The sequence below is a fragment of the Gigantopelta aegis genome, chromosome 6 (genome assembly GCF_016097555.1).
Source record: "Gigantopelta aegis isolate Gae_Host chromosome 6, Gae_host_genome, whole genome shotgun sequence".
Classification (NCBI taxonomy): domain Eukaryota; kingdom Metazoa; phylum Mollusca; class Gastropoda; order Neomphalida; family Peltospiridae; genus Gigantopelta; species Gigantopelta aegis.
Window position 1 is genome coordinate 92,877,643 of NC_054704.1, and position 17,933 is coordinate 92,895,575.

The following is a 17,933-nucleotide window of genomic DNA, read 5'->3' on the forward strand; positions in this document are numbered from 1 at the left end:
TATAAAAAGGCAAGCTGTGAATGGTCCAGGATGCATTCAATTTCCATTCAAAGACTGAACAGAAAAAGAAATTTAATTTCAAACGAACTCTCGTCCTCATGTTACCCGCAGTATTCTGTTTCCAATGTTAATTATTCAGCCCCCCCCCCCCCCCCCCCATCCGATAGGCATAGCCTAACTTGTGTGCTAGGGGTATCGTTGAAGAAATGTATTTTTTTTCCAAAGAAAAATTATCTCATAAAAAAATTCCCTAAAGGAAAAAAATACTATTATTAGGCTAACAAAAACACTTTTGACACATTCAACATTTATTGACAGTGTGCTTTAACACAGAATTAGCAAACATAAAAAACAACTGAAATGAAATCCCTCAAAACCGCACAATTAGTAAACTAAAACGCATAAATATAAAGGTGCATAATTGTAATCGATACGAGCTGATTTGTTACACACTAACGCAACATAATTCACTAACATTACTATGCATCAGATCAGAGGAGATAGAACCATTCGTAACAGTAACGGTTACCGTTTACGTAATCCCCTAAATTATTAAGAACATATCATATTAAGTGATATCATATCGTATCACATATTACAATATTAAATATCGTAACTGAGGAATGTTAAGGATGGCGAGCGATCGTGGTCGCTTGCTAGACTGGTTTTGTCGCCTAATGTTAGATGGATGTGATATGACAGAAAAGGTTAATTAGACGATGGTACCAGTCAATTGTTTGCGACCTCTCGGCCTCCTAAACACTACATTGGGCCCCAAACACACCAAAGCTTGGTCTAGGTCTAGTGAGAGTGGTAAAGTCGTCATGTCTGATGTATTTAATAACTGTAAACATGTTATCAATATAATTATATTAACAGCTTTTATATCTTTAGCTATATTTTTTTTAAATATAAACATCAACAATAATTATGAAAATTCCACATTGATTAATGTATACCTTTCCTGTGGTTTTCAAGAAAAACGAAAAAGTAAGTTTCAAACATTGTGCAGCTGCCAGTGTGAAAAAATAGTGCAAGTTTTATGTCGTCTGTTTCCAGTCAGTGAGTTTCTTTTCAGATATTTTGCTTTATATTTGCTTTATAATAGTGTAAAAGTGTACCCCCCCCCCCGCCCCCCCCCCCCCTAATTTTTGGCACCTTCGTATGCTCGTGAGTGGTACCATACTAGCCAAACCCAGACACAGCTTCGGTGTGTTTTGGACTTCATGTTTCAAGAATCCGGCAACCCACATTGCAGCCATTTTGAATAAGTTATCAATTTGTTGTCAGCTAACTGATATGCGATTTTAAGTAGAAAACGGCTGAATTGATTGAACTTTTGTATTTAGTTCAATTTGTATGTCTATATAGATGATTTATAACTAAGTGCAATTTTTTGCGTGCACTTTTAAATAAAAACAACAATGTTTTTGAAGCAAAATATAATACTAATACGATTATATTCATGTAAACAAAAAAGAAAAAAAACCTACACCTCATTTTTGTGCTCCTACAAATAGTAGAATGACAGAAATCGCATCAGGTGTCTAGAAATATATATTCCAAGCAAGAAACTGTAGCCATAGCCATAGACTACCGAAAATACTGTCTATTCAACAGAGGAACTTTGTAAGTAATAATTAATTTATTTAAATGAAAGATATGTGATACCAGCTATACCCTGCAAAATAGAGGTTACCGTTTTAACAAGACCCCCCCCCCAATAATAATAATAATAATAATAATAAAACAATAATAATAATAATAATAATAATAATAATAATAATAAAACTCCCTCTCAAAAAAAATAAAAAAGAAGATAAAAAAGCAAAACAAAAAACCAATACTAACCGAACATGAATGATTTTTCACTGAAAGCATAACGTGATGTTAACACAACACAACAAACACTGTATGACCACCAATCCGATATAAAAGTACAAATGACGGTATAAAAGAGGCGCGGGATATTCAATGATAACAAGTAAACAACAACAAAAACAAAACCATCATCAAAAATGTACAATCTGCAAACAGTTCTGTACCCATATAAAAAAAACATTTTATAACCACTTATCCACACATATCCCCTTACGAAAACCCTCATCTCCCCTATCGAAGCATATTAAATATATTTACATGTATATTATAATTTGTGTTAAAAAGAGATCTTATTAGTTCAGTAGTAGAAGAATAAGGAACATCCAGCTGATAAGTTTTTAAGAAAGTGTGAGTTTCGCTACATTGTCGGAAGGGGAGATGGTAGGCTTCGTCTACTAATTTGCACTTAGTATATTAGAGAGTTTGGTAAAAACATATCAACAAATTATTACTTGCCACTGAACACACTATAACAAATACAGCGATTGTTACATTACAGTACTTTTAAAGAAACTACATAATATAGTACAAGCTGTACAGTCGAGTCCTAATAACAGAGGAGTGCAAATCTTTGACGTCGGGACCCCTTTCTAATATGCTAATTCAGGCACGTGTGCGGGGGGAGGGGGAAAGTGTTTCGGGTGACCCCCCATGCTCAAACATTTTTTTCAATATATTCTCCGGCGGAGCACGACTAGACGCCCTGCCGTATAAATGCTTGTACACGTGCCTGTGACCCCACGCCGCTCGTATCCACCTCCAACTCCCAAGAAGTTCAATTAAAAGTACTCCTAGCCGGGAAATAAGAGCACATGTTTTGGGTACTTTACTAAGATCAGCATCAGTCACTAGTATTAATTTAATTGCTTGGTTATATCAGACGAATATTCCGAGAACAAATCTCAGCTATCTGGTCTGTCTGTTCAGGACAATGGGTTGATTAATGGTTAGTGTTAAGGAATTTGGCGTATCGTACCTCAGTGATAATTACGAGTGAAATGGCACCCTTGGGGGGGGGGGGGGGGGGGGGGAGAGGGTCGCGACCGTCTATTTGCACACCTCTTTGAATAAATACATGTACAATAATTATGCAAACAGTACTGTGGACAATAATATTATCTTATGATGTTACAACGACTCACTCGGAACTGTGATAAAAAAAATGTATAACCCTATTATGCGATGACATCTCGTTTCCAAGACGACATGACAATCAAATAAATCGTGAAAGCCCTCTTTATGGACACCTCGAGAAAACGGCATCGTCAACAGTATACACGGGTTATATTCAGGAACACTCGGGTATGTCTGGAACCTCGTTTTGAAAATTATTGACCGATTTCTGAAATCATCACCCCGGTCGAATGTCAGTCGGTAACACCATGAAGCTCGGTACATCCAGACTCGTTTCGACATGTGTTTGTATACCTCGGTGGCGCAGTGGTTAAGCCATCGGACTACAGGCTGGTAGGTACAGGGTTCGCAGCCCGGTACCGGCTCCAACCCAGAGCGAGTTGTTAAGGGCTCAATGGGTAGGTGTACAAACATCGTACTACAGGCTGGTAGGTACAGGGTTCGCAGCCCGGTACCGGCTCCAACCCAGAGCGAGTTGTTAAGGGCTCAATGGGTAGGTGTACAAACAGCGTACTTGAACCTTCATTGGGTATAAGCACGAAAATAAGTTGAAATGAAATGTGTATCTAGTTAACAATGCAATTGTTATACTTTTAAACGAAGTCTATATAAGTATCCGCTCCGTATAAAGTAAACAATCGTCAAATGATCATCGAAGTATTTGGGAGTCGATGTGTGAAACTGACTTCCGACAATTAACCTAAATGGAAAGTTATTGTTTCACTTTCAGTTTGAAAAAAACAAAAACAAAAATCCCCACCCAAACACCGTAAGGCTTTTTAACTTTTATAATCGTATTCATCCGGCGTATTGATCTGAAAAATTGGTAAAAGATTTTCGAATTTATCAAACACCTAAAAGTTGACCCAAAAGTAAAATGTGAGAAAATAACACGAAATATTATCTTACATAGGCCTACATTTCCTTTAAATAAGTTTCTTGCACAGTTGCTGTGGATAATGGCTAGACATGATTTTCGATTAAACGTAGATCAACCTGCTACTAAGGTGTTTGTAATAATAAAAAATTAAAGTAAATCCTGAACCCAGTAATCTGAAAACTGTTTCTAACACTCCACGCCTTTCTTGAGTGAAATATGACTTTTTCATGTTATTTGTAAACATTAATTTTACAGCTTAATATATCTAAACATTCTACGCCAGTGTATATAATAAATCAGAAAAACCTCCCCAAAACGCGTCCGAAATGACGCGAGTGTTTCCGAGCACACCCGAGAATTCACGAATGCCGTCGGTAGTATATTTACACATGCACTCACCACCTATCTCTGTATGTAAAAATATATTATTCAGTCAGCCAGCCAGTCACTGATATGGAATGCACACCTTAGAAAGTATATACAGTCGTGTCAAATTAAAAAACAAAGTATATACACTCGTGTCAAACGATGAGGTAAATTATGATGTATACTGAATAACAAAAGAAACGCAAAATGTTAATTTAGTTGGTTTTTTTACTAAATTTATTTAAAATTATTCACTTTGAATCCATTTAGTTTTTGAAATGTTCGATGTCTTGGGAACATATTATTCCCATTTTAAAAGTCTTTTTACCGAATTAATTGTATTATGATATATATATATATATATATATATATATATATATATATATCCACGTTTCTTTTGTTGTTCAGTGTATATTTACTGTATTGTACGACAGAACAAAATGGCACATTATAGTAATTGTAATAGAGTCGGGTGAGATTTAAATATTTATCACGCAGTGCCGTAATTAGCGTGGTGGGAAGGGAAAAAACGCCCGCAGTCACCCTTTTAGACACACCCATTCTAAAATAATTTTTTGGGGTGAAAATCGCCCTAAAAATACCGGAAATAATATATACAATTTTAAATTATTGTAATATTCGAATGCTAGGATCACATTTTTATTCTGTAATAATATTGTTTGTGGTATCTTATAAAGTCTCACATGACCAGAGCAAATTAAACACCTTCTGGTGAGAAGTTTGTTATTGACCCAGTATCGTGTTAGCTGTGGACATTTCAGCACAAACAAAGACCAGAAAATACAAAAGATTGGCTCCTGAAGGCAAAATATTTTGCAAAATGTTCTGGAATAAGTCGGCCACAACTTCCGCTTAAGATTTCGCGTTTACGGCGCCCGCGGTCAATCAATAGTGTACTTTTTTGTTCATCACTGACCCCCTCCTCTCAACAATCTACAATAGCTACGGGCCTTGTACTTTAACACATACAAAAATCCGAAGCTATTTTCACAATTATATATTTTTTTCCCCATAAAGTAATCAGTCTTCGTCTTTTGACATTTTTGGTACCTCCGTTCTCCCATAAAACCACATATTAATTTATATTTCAAAACAATATACCCCAATCTCATTTTTAGTATTATTTAAAAAAAATAGGTATGCCATTTCTTAATGTCGCAGTGTAGTACAACAACAGGGGCGGATCCAGGGAGATAAACGACATCTGTGCGTCTCGTGTACATTTTGGAACACGATAATAAGCACTATCGCCCTTAAATTTTCCTTGAAACCGCCAAAGAATGGTACAAACATAATGCATCTCCCGGGCCGCCTTTTAAAATATTATTTCCTTTAAAAACATTCAAATCATCCAAACTAAATTTTTTCTTCAGTTTAATTTCTTCTATCTGGTTTGTTTTTCTACCTGTTTTCAATATTTGAAATGAATTTTAAAATAAAATAAAATAAAACACCGCCCCCCCCCGACCCACGATTGAAATGATGCGTTGAGTTAAACTAAATATTTTCGTATCCGTATATCCGATTCGAAATATATTTTGTAATTGACACCGTTATGATTTTTTTGTTGGTCAAAAATACATCATTTTTTTTTGGTTTTGTTCGTGTTAAAATAGAGCATAAACAGTAAGGAACTGAGTAAGAAGAATATTTGTTTTTAAAAGTTTGCTCATTTCTGGAGAACAAATTGGATACGCCGCTGTTAATTTTATGCGGACCAAAAATAGTACCGGAAACCAGGGTCAGTGATTAAGAACTTTTTCAGTTCTTATTCGTCAAAGTTAGTGACTTGGTGAACGACACATTTTCGATTAAAAATTTAACCAAACTTTACTTCAGTAAAAGTGCGGCCGATATTTTGGAAGAATTACGGTAAATAAAAACGCAAAGGTATAAAATGTACAAGAATATATGGGTATAACCATGTCAGTCTGAGTTAATCTGCATCGCTTATTACTCCACCTGGCGGTTTACGATTCTACAGGCAAGGGAAAAAACCCACGATTTTCATCCAGAGACAATTTTATCAAAGGTGTCTGTAAAACGAATGTCCAGGGAAATTGGGATAAAAGAGCTATCCAGGACAAGGGAATATATATGCAGGACTATTTTCAACCAAAACACACATGTATTGCACCCAAACACCCCCAATCAGTACAAGCATTACTCGAGGAACACACACCTCTGTTCTCCTTCAAGTATAGATACTGTATTCTAATTTTAAATCTGGATACCGGTGTTTCTGATCAAAGAAAATACAAGAAAATAACTCATCATAACTGACTGCCCATCAATATATGTAACTTTTCGTGTTTTAGACACCTTGTAACGACAGTGTACCTCAGGCCCCATTCATTCTCTGCAGATTGCCCATTTGTTTGTTGTTGCCATATTTCAACATTTCCACAGAAATGCATATCAGTCACATCTCCAGTACAAGACCATACTGCCTTTTTAACATCAGTTTTGAAGCCGTCATACCACACCAACTCCACATAAAAGAGTGCTTGAATCATCACAATATGACTCATTTTGGCATTCTAGCAAGGTTTTGGTATTGTTCATACACAAAGAAATCGATACACATGAGTGCAAAATCATCCCAATATGACATCATTTGGCATTCTGACATCCATAAACATGAGAAAACAATACGTCTTTAAAGGTTAACTTGTTTGTTATTTCCAGTAACACTGTTGTTGGCAGCACTGAGTCCACATCACCATATCTCCAGGAATGATAATGGTAACACATCACAGTCGTTAGTTATATATCACTACCCAATCACAACTCGATCACAACCCAGCAGACTATTTTTTAGTTTTATCCGCCACTACGTCATAGCATACTCTCTCCACTGGACACGCTGTTCTGGCGTATTAATATGCTTACTTGTCTCCTCATCTGACAATAACACACAGAAAGTAGTACCGTCAACACGGACAGACCGATGCACGCCGCTATCAGAATCCAACTGTTGGAGCTGTACGTTATGACGTAGCGACCTCTAGCGGTCACGTTTTCTTCGAATCCGTACATATAACTGTCTCGAAATTGCTTTCTGTACATCTCGGGGACCTTCTTGTTCCAAAAATTCATCTTCTGCGCTTTGAAGTGCGTTGCTATAGCAACAGCCGGGTCGTCGTCGTGAGAAAAGAGTCTGGTGTACAGAGGTCTCTGCTCTGTGAATCGAGCCATGTGGAACTCTTTCAGTGGTACTAATGATGGCAACCTGCAAAAATAATGCAATTTCAAAATGAATTAAACGAAACGAAATTAAACCGTAAATATAATATACAATAAACAATTAGCAATACTCTAATCAAAACTATAAGTTAATCATTAGGGAAATTCAGAAGGATCTATTTTAACACTTCATGCAAGTTACACCGGAAATCCACTGACGTGTTTAGAAGACCGAGCATTCACGAACAAATGCGACTGGTAGGACCTACCATCGTCTTTTATTTAAATTTAGGCAACGTAACCAATTTGGCGAGCGACTGGGTTATTAAACGTTGTCCAGTGTATCAAAAGTTGTCATAGGTGCTATTGTCTCGGGAGTGCACATAAAATATCCTTTCTGGGACGTAACTATTGGTAAATTAAAACCAACCTTTTTAGTTAAAAAGTCTTATCTTTTGTGTAGCTGTAGAATACGTTATTACTGTGTCTTGGTGACGTGTTTATAGACCCCTGGTTGGTTTACCTTAGTACGGCCCTGCCTTTCTTGCATACCAGGACAGTCTATATTGGGACAGAAGTTTCCTTTTTGAAAAAAGTAACACAATTCCTGTACCAAAACAACCACTGATTATCCTTTGACTGAGCGGTTTAATACATGTATAATTTGTATAGCTTATGGATTATATTGTGTGTTTACCCATTCTTGATGAAGTTAGCCCATAACATCAGCAACATCCGGGCCATGTTTTTATCTTCCTCGGTGTAGCGGAAGTTCCGGTGCGAAATGATCGGGAAGCCGGACAGGTAGGATAGCTCGGCTCCATGGATCACACCTGAACAACGCAGAATAACAAACATGATAGGTATCACGTACACCTTTTATAATGTAGGCAGGCCAAAATATTCCTATTTCTTAACAATAGAATATGGGTACATTGCAAAACAAAAACGACAGAACTATTAGCTTTGTCCGAATTGTATTCCTTAACAATATTACAAGAATAATAATGCAGTGCAAGTATGTACAACGTTTCACTGTGTCAGTGTGTCGTCAATCAGTCAGTGAATTATTGGTTTAACTTGCTTAGTCCAAGCCAACTGAAGCTGTTATAGCACACGCTTGAAACCTATCTTGGGCACAGGTTCTGACGTGTGCCAACACTTCCATACACTGCTAAAAGTTACATTGTATGCATGTATGTATATGTTTAGACGTTCAATTTTTATATTGATGTGGTTCATCATTTACCTTTTACATTTAACATAGTTTGACACCCAATAGCCTATGTATTTTTTTCGTGCTGGGGTGTCGTTAAAACATTCATTCATTCATTCATTCCATTTAAATGTAATCAGGATCTCCATCCAAACACTGCTGAGTTACCGTGTCATGTAAGTATTTTGTTCTCCCCAGTTTGATTAACATTATGTACGAACCTCGCCATTCATCGAACTTTGACTTGTATTCGTAGTTGTAGATGAAGACCGTCAGGTTGTGTCGGGACAGCACGTTGGCCGACTTGTGGATGGGCGCCACTATGAAGTAGTCTCCCACGATCTGCAATACAGTCAATGGAATGTTCACACTTTTATATAGGATTAATAAACACCAGTGTTTGTCACTGGAAGAAACCTGACGTGGATGATCTACTAGCATTTTAATCAGTTAAATAATACAAATCTACTCAGAGATTGTTGTAAGAATGCATTTGGCGTAGCCATGATTTTATAACGGTGGACCATCGACTACTGAAATCAGTTAAAATAACAGACATAATATAATAACATAGAAATGGATGAGCATAAAGGTTAGGAATTAAAACAAACACATATACCCATTTTTTCTGAAACCCACCCCCTCCTCCCGCCCACAAATCACACCTATTTTCTTCAACCACCATTCATGTTTCTCTGTTGTCCCCAAACACGACTTAAAGACAGTGTCTTCACCCAACTGTGGGTGACCTCTCTTTATAAAATCCTGGCTACGCCAAATGCATTCTTAAAACAATCTGCGAGTAGAGTTGTATTGTACAACTAATAAAAATACTAGTAGATCATCCACGTCAGGTTTCTTCCCGTGACTTACCATTTTAACTATCAAAAGACAGGTATCATTGTTACTGTTTAGTAGTACACTTTTTTTTTTTTTTCAAAATGGAACAGGCTTGCATGCTGATTATAGTCAACTGACCATATCGTTGACACCAAACAATACATTCATGAGTTTATTAAAGATATAGTTGTGCATTTATACTGGATTTGTACACAATGTTATAGCCAAACTTCTCACACGATTATTGCTTCTGATGAGAAAGTATTTATGGTGATGCAAATATGAACAAATGCAATACAAACAACTATAATATGGACACCATTTTAAGAAGGTTGCTAAAACGTGAAGGAAACCCACTTCTGCAAAATTCTGTTTTACTTGATCTTCCCCCTTTTCAACGGGCCATCTCGTGTACTGCTGAAGAACTGATTCTGAAACAAAATTAATAGACCTTGTGATCGCAGACGACACAACGAAGTAGACTACAGTAAAACCTGGGCTCATATTTTCGAAGCTATCTTAGCGCTACGAAATCGTAAAACCATCGTAGTGTGACGTCACTACATCACACGACATAGTGACGTCATAACTTACGATGATTTTACGATTTTGTAGGCTAAGATTGCTTCGAAAATATGGGCCCTGCTTAAGGGTAAACCTTTAATACTCTGCCTCCTGACTCAATAAAAGCAATCTTATTTTGGTTCCAAATAATCTAATATAATATTGGGGTCATGTTTGGCTGCCCCGTGAAAAATTTTCGGGAACCAAAGTTTTAAGGTGGATTTCAAATCTTTTGGGACTTTAAGAGACACTTAGCCCGTAATATACCTTGCGAAAGTTTCGGCTAACTTCACTTGAGAGCCAAATCCATGATGGCCGACGGCGGCCATACTGGATTTCGAAAATAGCCGTATCTAATTTAATATGTGAGTTAGAATCATGAATAAGGTGTCTATTCCCATTACAATGAGGATGCCAAATATTCTGGTAGGGTTATTTTTATAATTTGAAGGCATCTGAATATTCAAATCCAAGATGGCAATTGTCCACCGCATTCATAATTAGAACACGTCAGAGCTCTTAAAATATTTAGTTTAAAATAATAAGTGAACAGTGTTTTTATACTGAAAGGTGGATACATGAACAATCTACTTGATCTTCAAGTCAACGATGGCCGTTGATCATGATTTGTTTAAATGAGAACATGCTGGAGCCCTTGAACTAATCGAGAAATATATATAATATTAAATGAGGTGTCTATTTCCACCAAGCAGGACATTCATAATCGTTTTATGGGTCAGTTTTACATTCTGGTGATCTTGTAGTGGCAGTTACATTGAAACACTGGAAAGCGCAATATATTTCAAAATAATTTTATGTCCACTGGAACTTTAAATTCAATGAACAGAGGTAATGTACGCTATTGCATAGCAATAAGAATGTCTGCGACACATCTTGTTAATAGCATTATAAAAACAAGTCTGACAATATCAATTTTAATAGTCGCTCAATAAACAATGTCTTGGGGACTCGTTAGAAAGATATTAATTTTCGTTCCTGACAGCTATTATTTCAGTCTTCCTTCATTATTACTGATAAACATGATGCTCTTTCTTTTGTTGCCTCCAGCCCCTCTCCTGCCATACTAGACGAAAAAGACAGCTATGTCACTTTAATTTGATATGCAAATGAAACCAGTGCCATCTGTTACATATGCAACCACTACACAGGGATAATAATACATCACAAAAAAACATTTCCGATATGTCGTAAGTAGAAATCCATTATCTATCAACTGGTGATGATTTAAACGAACGACAAACTTCTTTTAAGTTCCAGCTTCTTGGGCAACAGTTCAGAACAATCAATGCCAAATTAAGTCTTTCCAACTTCCAGCTATCTGACGACACGTTTCATCATTGTAATTAATTGGTTCAGATAACGATTTGTCTGATCGAAACTTCACCTCCATATTGATTCCGGAAGAGTACGTCAATCAGATATCCGTTACAATTGCCGCTTAATAACAAGACATTGTCTTTGTAATACGACGCTAAGTACCAGTCATGTCCTTCCGCCGGAAGTGCTGGTTATTTTGCACTTGAAACTTCTAGATTTTTTTTTACATAAGATCAATGGCGAGAAATGATTGCGGGTTGCGGGGGGTATACTTTAAACGTATCACTAGCAAAATATTGGTAACATAAAAATCCAATGGATAATAATCATATATTTCAATGGATCTGTTAAACTTTGCAATTGCCTTACACAAAGAAACGTCTACTGGATGCCGGCTAATTTGCGTTCCTCTGAGCCTTCATTATTGTACAGTTTTATTGACCCAGTTAACATTAAATAGTGTGCTGTTACTTTGACGAGTCATTGTGTACGTCTAACACAAACAATGATACTAAACATTCACTCATAATCCATATACTGTACACAACAGGGTTGTAGTTTTCCTTTACGTGTATTCGTAATATATATACATGTATGTATATATGACTACCAGCTGATATAAATGTAGACCAGTACATTTCAAAGACCATGGTATGTACTGCCTGCCTGTGAGAAAACACATACTTAACATCCATTGTCATCATGACATGTTGTCATGCAAACAGGAAAAAATATATCTGGTAGATAAAATGTGATGGAATCATTCCATCTTGAACATATTTTGAAATTTCTCCGAGATGATGAATTTTATTCTAAATTTAAATTTTTTCTACTTGTGATATTTGTATTTTTACTCTTTACACTGTTTTAATTAAACATTTGAATTTTCATTCTGTTGATCATCGATTTATTCATATATTTACCTTTGTTTGACACCCAACAGCCAATGTATTTGTGTGCGTGCTGGGGTGTAGTTGAACATTCAGTTATATTCAATTAACATCCATTGCCACTAATCGATAGGTGACAGAAATGGGATCTCTGACCACAACATATTAACATAATTATGTCCTTGACATCATTTCACGTTTTTTCTTTCATTTAAAAACACCATTCAAATGACATACCCACAATTCCCCTGACTTCCGGTAAATCTCCCCGGAAACAACTCATGACTGCTATTAATTTCTGACTTCCTTGTTTACCGATCCCGTGTTGATCGACAAAAGGAATTGCTGAAAGAAAACGAAAAACAATTGCATGAATAATGTCTGTACTTTGAAAACGAATTAAGGGAAAATGAGTGGAAGGTTTTACCATTCTAATAAAGTAATGAAACAAGAAGACAAAGAACACTAATGTCCTCCCCCACAATCCTTCAAAAACAACTCAAAGAAAGTCACTAACAAAAACAAATAAACAAACGAAAGAAAGATAGGCTCTAATCCAAATTGTCTTGAAAAAGTGTTCAGTTCATGGTCATTAGTATCTTTCGGTGTAGGCCAAGCTTACAATACTTACTTACTTTCAGTCAAAGTTAAAACTGAAATATTTTATTAAAAAATGAAAGTCAGTTGTTTAATATACAAAAAAGCCAACAGACCTCCCCTGCTCCATCCAGGACAACACTATGCTAAATAATCCACACTCATTTCTACTTAGTTAAATATATATAATGTGTACTGTACCAAAGAGGAGACCTTCATCTTTGGTTGCCCCAGTTAGGAAGTGCTTAGCATTGATTGGTCCTTTGACTGCCAGATTTTCGGGAGTGTCTGGAAGGAAGTAACCATCAACCACGGGACGAAATGCTGGAACGATCGAGGGCGGCATCTGGTGGCAAAAATAAAACAACAAACATCCATGAATACACGATTTACAGTATAGATGGCCCTCCCACAAAACCCCCACATTTATATCAAATATTTGATTCTTCTTCTTCTTCTTAATATTATTGTATGAAAAGCAAGTTAGATTCTGCACATCAGATTAGCAAAACAGTCTATGAATATAATGTTTTTAACAGACCACCCCCATAACTGCCACTGTCAGGGGCATTACAACAAAGGCCTATCAGAGCCAGAAGAGTAGGGTAAGAGACGTGACCCTTTCACTTTTCCCAACCTGTTTTAAAGTTAGAGAAAATCATCAAAAAATTAGTAAAAATTCTCTTCGACGGACCTGTCATATGAACACATGTTCATTATGTCCACATATGTTCATACGTCTGCATATATTAACAAAGTTAATGAAGTACAATGTGCGCGTTGATGGTCTGTATTATAGTTAATAGGTAACTGCTTATATATTATAGTTAATATCCATCTGTAGGTATGAGATAATCAAATTTATCACATACAAACTAAAAATAAGAGAATCACATGCCAGGAACATGCAAATTAAAACCAATATAATATTACTGTAAAGCATTTTGTTTCATACACTACCATGACGACACATGCACAGTTAATAGAGGAAGAACACAAATCTAAACTGTATGAGTATATTACTGAAATATGATTGATATCAGCCATTAATAAAGATAACAGCAAAAACAAATTAAAACAAAAGAGAAAAAAGTGGTACCGTAACAACTATTATCAGAAGTGGTAACCACTACTACAAGAAGTGGTATCACTATTTCCGGATATGGTGTCTACTACTTTAGGAGGTGGTAATCACTATTTCCGGATATGGTGTCTACTACTTCAGGAAGTGGTAATCACTATTTCCGGATATGGTCTTTACTACTTCAGGAAGTGGTAATAACTATGTCCGGATATGGTGTCCACTACGTTACGAAGTGGCATTCACTACTTCCGAAAGTCCATTGGCCTCGACGCAGGTTTGTAACATTCTGGACTCTACGTAAAGTTAAACGTATTCAGTCTCCACACATGCTTTCATATCGCTTTACCAACATTAGTGTAACAGAGAAATAGGAGTTTCCCCCGACAAAGGCATGCTTTCAGACGTGCGACCAATAGTAATTTTTGATTTATGAAAAGTTAAAAGTTTGTTTTGTTTAACGACACCATTAGAGCACATTGATTAATTAATCATCGGCTATTGGATGTCAAACATTTGATAATTCTGACACAGTCATCACAGACAGGAAAGCACATATCACGGCAGTTATGGTGCACTGGTTTGAACGAGAAAATACCCAATCAGTTGAATGGATCCACCGAGGTATTTTAATTTATGAGGTTCATTTTGTCAAACTGACGCCATTATATCTTTATAGTCCCAAACGACTACTAGCTGATCTAAAGAGAGCATCTGAAGCAGTGGTATTTACCTAAAAGAGAACTGGAAAAGAGTTTCTGATGCCAAGTTGTGTATACGTGTACTCCGTTAGGTAACACATAAATAAATAACAGGCGACGATTAAACACACCAAGGACGGACACCAGAGCTACCCAACCCCTCAACTCGAGAACAAAAATGTTCGTTTTATTTTGTCCTACTCTATATAAATAAAGATTAAAATGTGGTCTCCATTAGAGCCTCTGCTCTCCCCACTAAAGATTGCTCCCTTTCCACCCTACTCAAGATACAGTTCCTACGGACATGCACAACGAACACCCCAGCTGTAAGTATTTGCTTTAAAACATATTTCATTGTTGTTTTGCATGACATTGCATTAGATTATGTGAAATTGCATATCATACACTTAGTATACCACGATAATATTTTGAATACAATATACGCAAATGAGTCTACACATTTGGCGCCAAATATCTTTGACCGGTTCTCTTTAAGGACTGTTAGCGTAATGTTACAAACAGGCTCGGTGTTATTGGAAGTAACCGCTTACACTGTTGGCCATAGATGGTTGTAATGGACTGGCTATCTGGAAATGAAATCACACGACAACAAATAAAACATAAATATTTAAAAGGTGCATGTGCATTATATATAGTAATAACTACAACACAGTGGCATTACAATATTAATACTACTGCAGCTACTGATAATCTCTAGTCGAACACTATTACACTATGATGGCTACCATATTACTACGGTTACCATGGTCGTTACTACAACCATCACTACCATCACCATCACCACCTCACTACGATGACTACTTCTTTTACTACTACTACTACTACTACTACTACTACTACTACTACTACTACTATTACAACTTCAACAACAACAACTACTACTATTACTACTACTACTATTACTACTACTATCTCTACTACTACTATCTCTACTACTACTACTAATATTACAACAACAACTACTACTATTAATACTACTATTACTACTACTACCTCTACTACTACTACTACTACTATTACTACTACTATCTCTACTACTACTACTCATATTACAACAACTACTACTATTATTACTACTATTACCACTACTACCTCTACTACTACTACTATTACTACTACTATCTCTACTACTACTACTAATATTACAACAACAATTACTACTATTAATACTACTATAACTACTACTATAACTACTACTACCTCTACTACTACTACTATTACTACTACTATCTCTACTACTACTATGTCTACTACTACTATTACTACTACTATCTCTACTACTACTACTACTACTACTACTACTACTACTACCACTACTACTACTAGGCCCTACTATTATTATTACTACTACATTGCTTCTATGACTATTAATGCTTCACTACCATTATTAAGTAATAATTACGAGTACTATACAGTTGTGAACGTTAAACATTAGTGATGTGGTTTTTTGTTTCAAATAATCTTGTTAAAATAATGATGCATCATCATTTATCTGAACTACGAAATGAACATTCCAGATATACAGTACCCCCCCCCCCCCACACACACACACACCCCTCCCCCATGAGAGGTCCGAGGCAGTGGTAATAACAATGACGAATCAAAACTGTTGTAACAAATCAACATACGTTTACATGATTTGTTATCGGTACGACAATCAATTTAATGTTAAATTACTTCCTGATAACTAACACACACACACACGCACACACGCACGCATTCACGCACACATTCATACTCGAACTTTCTCTGTCTGCCTCTCCCGTCGCCGTCCTCCCGTCTCCAAACGAAACAGCATCTTTGCCAAATCCACCACTACTCTCACCCACCTAGACTCGTTAATGGAACCCTCCCCCACCCACCTAGACTCGTTACTGGAACCCTCCCCCACCCACCTAGACTCGTCACTGGAACCCTCTCCCACCCACCTAGACTCGTCAATGGAACCCCCCCAACCCACCTAGACTCGTTACTGGAACCCTCCCCTCACCCACCTAGACCAGTCACTGGAACCCACCTAGACCCGTCACTGGAACCCTCCCTTCACCCACCTAGACTCGCCAATGGAACCCTCCCCTCACCCACCTAGACTCGTCACTGAAACTCCCCCTCACCCACCTAGACTCGTCAATGGAATCCTCCCCCACCCATCTAGACTCGTCACTGGAACCCTTCCCTCACCCACCTAGACTCTTTATTGGAACCCTTCCCTCACCGACCTAGACTCGTTACTGGAATCCTCCCCCAATCACCTAGACTCGTCACTGGAACCCTCTCCCACCCACCTAGACTCGTCAATGGAACCCCCCGCAACCCACCTAGACTCGTCATGGAACCCTTCCCTCACCGACCTAGACTCGTTACTGGAATCCTCCCCCAATCACCTAGACTCGTCACTGGAACCCTCTCCCACCCACCTAGACTCGTCAATGGAACCCCCCCAACCCACCTAGACTCGTCATGGAACCTTTTCCTCACCGACCTAGACTCGTTACTGGAATCCTCCCCCAATCACCTAGACTCGTCATGGAACCCTCCCCTCACCTACCTAGACTCGTCAATGGAACCCTCTCCCACCCACCTAGTCTCGTCACTGGAACCCTCCCCCACCCACCTAGACTCGTTACTGGAACCCTCCCCCACCCACCTAGACTCGTCACTGGAACCCTCTCCCACCCACCTAGACTCGTCAATGGAACCCCCCCAACCCACCTAGACTCGTTACTGGAACCCTCCCCTCACCCACCTAGACCCGTCACTGGAACCCACCTAGACCCGTCACTGGAACCCTCCCTTCACCCACCTAGACTCGCCAATGGAACCCTCCCCTCCCCCACCCATCTAGACTCGTCACTGGAACCCTTCCCTCACCCACCTAGACTCTTTATTGGAACCCTTCCCTCACCGACCTAGACTCGTTACTGGAATCCTCCCCCAATCACCTAGACTCGTCACTGGAACCCTCCCCTTATACACCTAGCCCCGTCATTGGAACCCTCCCCCACTCACCTAGACTCGTCATGGAACCCTCCCCTCACCTACCTAGACTCGTCAATGGAACCCTCTCCCACCCACCTAGTCTCGTCACTGGAACCCTCCCCTCACCCACCTAGACTCGTCACTGGAACCCTCTCCCACCCACCTAGTCTCGTCACTGGAAGCCTCACCCACCCACCTAGACTCGTTATTGGAACCCTCCCCAACCCACCTAGAGTCA

General features: G+C 38.0%; 1 protein-coding gene across 2 annotated transcripts in view; it reads right to left on the reverse strand.

Moving 5' to 3' along the window:
* Positions 1–3,460: 3,460 nt before the first annotated feature.
* The window catches only part of LOC121375602 (cholinesterase-like), a 102,389-nt gene continuing 87,916 nt past the window's right edge, over positions 3,461–17,933 (reverse strand). The window contains exons 6-12 of one of the 2 annotated variants that reach the window (XM_041503142.1): positions 15,247–15,282; positions 13,115–13,259; positions 12,554–12,661; positions 9,882–9,955; positions 8,906–9,026; positions 8,166–8,301; positions 3,461–7,514 (exon numbers count right to left, since the gene is read on the reverse strand). In XM_041503142.1, coding sequence (XP_041359076.1) covers positions 7,121–7,514; positions 8,166–8,301; positions 8,906–9,026; positions 9,882–9,955; positions 12,554–12,661; positions 13,115–13,259; positions 15,247–15,282 — 1,014 coding nt within the window. In that variant the 3' untranslated portion in view covers positions 3,461–7,120. The remainder of the gene's footprint in view (positions 7,515–8,165; positions 8,302–8,905; positions 9,027–9,881; positions 9,956–12,553; positions 12,662–13,114; positions 13,260–15,246; positions 15,283–17,933) is intronic. The other variant, XM_041503144.1, reaches the window with a different exon arrangement.